This window comes from Miscanthus floridulus, chromosome 14, assembly GCF_019320115.1.
Source record: "Miscanthus floridulus cultivar M001 chromosome 14, ASM1932011v1, whole genome shotgun sequence".
NCBI lineage: Eukaryota > Viridiplantae > Streptophyta > Magnoliopsida > Poales > Poaceae > Miscanthus > Miscanthus floridulus.
Window position 1 is genome coordinate 68,386,275 of NC_089593.1, and position 6,284 is coordinate 68,392,558.

At 50.4% G+C, this 6,284-nt stretch overlaps 1 protein-coding gene across 1 annotated transcript; it reads right to left on the reverse strand.

Moving 5' to 3' along the window:
* Positions 1–1,027: 1,027 nt before the first annotated feature.
* Positions 1,028–4,229, reverse strand: LOC136503649 (uncharacterized). The gene is made up of 4 exons (XM_066498655.1): positions 3,057–4,229; positions 2,490–2,675; positions 2,211–2,381; positions 1,028–1,411 (listed from the first exon to the last, which is right to left on the reverse strand). Exons 1-4 carry the CDS (start codon positions 4,227–4,229, stop codon positions 1,028–1,030), a joined length of 1,914 nt encoding a protein of 637 aa, XP_066354752.1.
* Between the last annotated feature and the right edge of the window lie 2,055 nt (positions 4,230–6,284).

Genomic DNA, 6,284 nt, shown 5'->3' on the forward strand with positions numbered 1-6,284 from the left:
GTTTAAGTTCCACTCCAATTCACCTCAATACATGTGGATTGATGCGAATCCGACTATATCCAAACAAGTCAGTGAGACCACGTTTCTGAGTGGCCCGCAATAGTCCAATATAGAAAATGTCTTTACCATAATTGAAAAGGATATCGAGACATTTGAATATATAATGCAAAAACAAAATTGCATTACTTTTTTATTTCAACAAAAGTTTTATGAAGTTTTTATTCCACCACGTATTTACAAATTCATGCATGCATGAAGCATAAACGCGTCAGGGTGGGAAGTCTGCATTCCTTCATCAAGTAGCATACGCTTAAACGCATCCATCTTGCCCTGATGTTGCCAACACTTTGGGTTGAAACTTATAGCCACTGTACGGAGTCCTTTGGCACTTGTGAGCACGGCTTTCATGAACCAGAGCTCACAGTCTCACTGGTACAGAAACAAGCTGTACTTTCGGTTGGGAAACCCCTTTAGTCCCGGTTTTCTAACCGAGAGCACGAATTCGGGACTAAAGGGCCCCTCCTTTAGTCCCGGTTTCTCGTCCGGGACTACCAATCAGGGCTAAAGAGGCCTCCCGGCCTGGCCACGTGGGCCGGCCCTTTAGTCCCGGTTGATATTACCAACCGGGACTAAATGTTTTCTTTTTTTTTGTTTCTATTTTCAATTGATGATTCGTTTTCGTTTTGCTGCTAATAATATTCGTATTATCCGTTTGTATCCAATCCAGTTTCGAAAACAACAGTGGTACATTTCGGCCATGGCGGTGCTCCACAACCAGCGTACCCATATACACAAAGAAAGAAGATGGATTTGCGGCACAGTGGAGCAGCACGCCACGGCCATGGCGCAGCAGGCACAAGAGCCGGCTCGATGGCTCAACGCAAAATCGCGTAACAAAAATCGAAGAGCCATATCCCATTACAAGATTGTCGGCACGAGGGCTCGGCACACGCATCCATCCGATTACAAAAGGGGTAATAAGAAGAAAAGGCGGTCACCGTGGCGGCTTAGTGTAGATGTACGGGGCTCAACCGTCGGGGACGTCGGGGCAGTTGTCGAGGGGGTAGCTGACAGCTTGTGGACAGGGCGCCGTGTGGCCGAACTCGGGGTCCGGATCGACGCAGACGTGCTCGTGCTCCTCAGCGGCGGCGCTGGACTCGGGTCCGCCGGTCTCGGGGAAGATGAGACCCGCGGGATGGGAGGGCGTCTCGTCGCTGGCTCCGGGGCTCCTCGTCCTCGGCGGTGCGTCGGCTCGGGCGGCTCCTCCGCTGTGGCGTCGAGCTCGGGCGCGGGGAAGGTACGGCAGCGCTTCCACTGGCGTGCTGCAGTGGCGATGGGCGACGAAGACGAAGAGTGAGAAGGAAGAAGAAACGGCCGCCTTATATAGGGAAGGGATCTTTAGTCCCGGCTCCTGTAAACGCCCGGAACTAAAAGACCTTTAGTCCCGGCTGGTACCAGCCGGGACTAAAGGTCCCGAGACTAAAGGTCTTGGTGCAGACGTAGCGTTATCTGCAAGGACGTTTTCCTGTCGCGCGACAGTGACTCTTCGGTACGGTTTGTTTTCATGTGTGCTCTCGGCTAGCCTAGCCACCTGTTAGTGTCAGATACAGTGTATATTAGGAGTAGTAAACGCAAATGATGAAGTCATGTACCATGCATACCTAGAGTAAATCTGCGGGTTCAACTACAGATGTGCTCGACGATGTTACCAGGAGTGCTAAACATTTATGATTTTTTTACCGTAGTAGTAAGTACGTGTACAAGAGTGTACAACTAGTTACCAGGACACCCACCCTATCATTATACTCCTACGGTCTACGGTGTAGTACGTCGAACAGACGAGCACTACTACTCTCCACTGTTGACGATAGTGATCTCCGATCCGGACACGCACCCACTATTGCATTGCAGGCCGTCCGGACAAGCTAGCCTTTTTGAGCTTTAGTCCCGGTTAGAGACAGCAACCGGGACTAAAGGTCCATTTTTAGTTCTGGACGGAGCATCCAGCCGGGAGTAGACTTTTACTTCCGATTGGAGAGACCAACCGGGAGTAAAAGTTAACCTTTAGTCCTGGTTAGTAGCTCCAACCGGGACTAAAAGTGCCCTGCAGCAAAAGCCTGCCGCAGTAGCCGTTGGACAGGGACCTTTAGTCCCGGTTGGAGCTACCAACCGGGACTAAAGGTTTCTCTAGTCCCGAGCGCGAAAAATACCGGGACTAAAGCCAAATTTCGAAGTGGATCAAAAGTCGTTTCTCTACTAGTGTCTGTTCCTGTCAATCCGCTAAGCTCTACTTCCTGTAGGTGATCCTTGGAGATTTCATGTGATGTCCAATAGTCTTGGTGATCGCATTCGAGACCTAATCCAGCTTTTAAGTCATAGTGCTGCAGCACGGATATATTTTGGTTTAATGCGATGAGATTGGAGAGAGGAACCATCTACAAAAAGAGAACTGAATAAGACCAATGTGTTTAGGATGAGTAGGTGCTCACCAGGGTGAGGAAGAAGGGCAAATGTAGACTGAGGTGCCTAAGATTGCTGAATCGCGTGAGTAGGCTTGCCACGCCCACTCCAAAGTCATGTCGCTCAAATGAAATAGAAACATTAACGGTCAAAGATGTGATATGAGGTAGGTGTGGGATCCTACTTTGAATCAAGTCCACGTCGTCCTCGAATACCTTGATCAAAGTTAAAAGAAAGTAAAGTGTTAACAAGACAATAGATAAATTAAATATTGTTAAAGGAGGATAACAAATTTATGCAAATCAAGCACGTAGAACCAAAATGCAAGTCTAAACTAAGAAAGAAAACATACGTAGGAGATAAAGCGAAGACATTTGAAGCGATAGAGTATTGCATTTCATATGAAAAATGATCGTAAATTTGCTAATTTTAAACTCACAAATGATATAAAATCTGATATATCAATTGAAAGTTCAAGATGATAAATGTAGTATATATGTGTCACTTGTCATACATGTGTTTCATGGATTTGGCGATTATTAGTACCATGCATATTTGCGAGATATATAGATATGATCCTGAGAGATGAGATGTACCTTTCGACCATAAAGAGTCACCTCAAAGCATGTGATGGAGCTATAGTGATTGAGGAGTAGTGTGTTACTATGGTTCTCGGCCTCGCCGTAGTGAAAGTTGTCGGCCTCGCCATAGTGGGAGTCATGACAGCGATGTGACCACAGACCTAGCTTGAGTCTCCGCATGCACGGCGAGTCCCCGTCGATCTCAAGACATCCAGGCGGCCAGCCTAGCTGAAAGAAGAGTGCAAGTTGTTCAAGCCTCGGCACGGAGATCCTAATCGCCTTGTGGAAGCACTTGTCTATGTGTAGAACCCGGAGGCTAGGCGTCATCAGCTCCAGCGTCACCGAATAGACCTCCTCCACCCACAGCTCCGAGAGCACCTTGGCTTCGAGCCGCATCTCTTCTTTGAAATCATCAGAAAGCCAAACCTTGTTCAAGCGCAGCTTCAGGCACGGGCAGCTCGCCGACGACACGAGGCGGGCAAGGAGGTGAGCTCCGCCGTTAGTGATCCTGATCCTTTCGAGCGAAAGATCCCTGAGCGATGCGAATTCCATGGTGGTGGCGGCGGGGAGCCGGAGCCTTACTCCACCTAGTGCCAGACGCATGGTCTCCAGCAGCCTGCTTGGAGGGCTACTACTACTAGCAAGCTCGTCAAGAACGAGCTCCTTTTTTTTCCAGACCATTCCGTCGTACTCGTTGCGGTCATGGCAATCTAGATCCAGGACGAAGCGCTTCAGACCGTGCTGCTGAGAAACGGCGTACCGGATCCACCCTTGCGCGGCATCGATCAACGCCGGCATCAGTTGTTCCAGGTGCTCCTCGGAGCCCGTGGCCGTACACGAGATCGGCAGGCTCTCGATGGCGGCGCAGCCGGATTGTTGAGTACTAGGACGCCGCCGGGCAAGGACGTCGTTGACGAAGGAGACGTACCGCTCCAAGGCGGCGCACCGCTCGGCGCCGCTGGTGGACACCGCCGCCGGGCCCTGGCGAGAGGCGAAGCGGAGCGCGGGAACGCGCGCCCAGAGCCCGAGCCACCGCCGCGAGAGCGCGCCCATGCGCGCCTCGTCCGTCGCGTCGGCCACCAGCTCGAGGATGTAGAGGAGCACGTCGTCGTCCAGGCCGCTGATCAGGTCGTCGTCGACGACGTCACCGGCCCGATCCGCGTTGCGCGAGTCCACCGCGGAATCCATGCTTCTGCCAAAAGGCTCGATCGCCCGGCGGCGAGGGCTTAGTTTCCGTTGACCCAGGAACTAGATGCGTTTAACACACACACGACCACCATATATATCCACCCTGACACGTACGCTATTTTCCCACTTGACACGTACGCTATTTTTTTTTTTGAGGGAAACACGTACGCTAATCGCTATTCACGACGTGAACAATCCAACACCAACGTCGTACTTACTCTAAAACCATGGACTAGGGGAGCCTGCCCGGATCGAAATCGAAACGGAACTGCTACCGCCCAGTCTGGCGCACGCCAGAACGCCTCCGCCAGCTTGCCCATGCTGCTCTGTTTCCATGCATGCGCGCCCATGCTAGGCTACGTCTCGATCTGCGCACGCTTTCTCAAATCCCGCACCTGTTGCTCGCGTCCCTCCGCTCCCACACGTATGCACGCGGGCCCAGCAGATACAAACAAGTGGCTATGATAGGTGGGTCCAACTACAACATTCAAACACAGGATCTGCTTTTGCAATATATAGATGAGACCTTAGCAGCATACGTCTAAAATAGATGAAACATTTGAGACATATAGTTGAAACATTATTACAACATGTGCAACATCCCGATCTACTTTTGAAACATCCAAATGCAACACTTGCAACATACAAAACAAGATAGATGAAACACCTGAGACATACGTCTGAAACACTTGCAACATACATGCACAAAAAACAGTGAAACATTGAGGATAGACGCTTGCAACATACGTGTATAACCATTGCAACATATGCAACATCCTAATATACTTTTGCAATATCCGCATGAAACAATTGAAACACACATATGAAACAACTGAAACACTTGAAACATAGGCTAGCAACATGTCTCAAAAACGTCTAGAAATACTTGAAACACAACATCGTCGCGCGTCCATGACCTACCTAATGGTGAACTGCAGTAGATCGACGAGGAGGACATAGAGCGGATGGAGGCCGCCCTGGCTGAGGCGCTAGAATACGTGGCAACGGCGAGGCCCAGCCGAGCAGGGGGCTGAGGAGGGCCGCCGCCCAGAGGGGGCCCCGCAAGGAGCGCCGTTTCCTAGGCCACCCCTGACGTCGTGGGCTACTCTAGCACCCTCGCCACCGCTGATGGCACGTACCCCATCAGAGTCGGCTGGCCAGGCTACGACAGGGTGGGGGTAGTGTGGGTGGGTGGGTGGGTGGAGGAGGAGATGAGGCGCGTGGCGTAGGATGGAGCATGGCCCGGGAATAGGGAGCCAAGCGTTGCGGGCGGCCGTGCAAGGGTGGATCCAATATGCTTTTCAGCACGGTGTGAAGTCTTTCGTCCTGGACCTATGCCTGCCTCTGGAATGTGACGATGCCGACAAGGAGGAAGAGAGGACGACTGCAGTGATTGTATACGCAGATGACCTTGCATCATTGTATTATGATGAAGAGCACTGTGGTATTTGGCATTGAAAAGTTGGACTTGGCATTGGGCGGCGCAAGTCTCCGGCTCCCCACCACCACCACCACCATGAAATTCACATCGCTCGTGGATCGAGATGGCAGCCGGCGGCGACGCTCGCCTCCTCGCCCACCTTGTGTCTCCGGTGAGCTGCCTATGTCGCTGGAGAATGTTCTTTCTCTTAATCCACGCTTGTTAGTGTGGGGTACCGTGCACCTCCCTCCTAATTAACCGGGCATCTTTGTTGGTGAAATGGTGAGGGCTTGTTTGGATCAGTTTTAGATTTGTAAAAACCAACTATTACCTCTAATTTTTAAAATCTGGTTTATGAGCAAAATCTTAGTTTTTAGAAGCTGGTTTCATTTTTTATTAGTGTAATAGACTATTGTACCCTTCATTTATTGCTCTTAAACAGCCATGGCGTGATCTTTAATGAGGGCAAATGGGTACTTGTGCAAAAAAAAAAACTGGCAATAGCTGGGTCTCATCATCTTATGGGTTTTTAAGAATCTAGGTAGATAGATTTTAAAAACTGCACCAGAATCTAGCCTGTTTGAAATCCAGATTCTTAAAATCTGGGTGGATCCAATCATGCCCTGAGTACACAT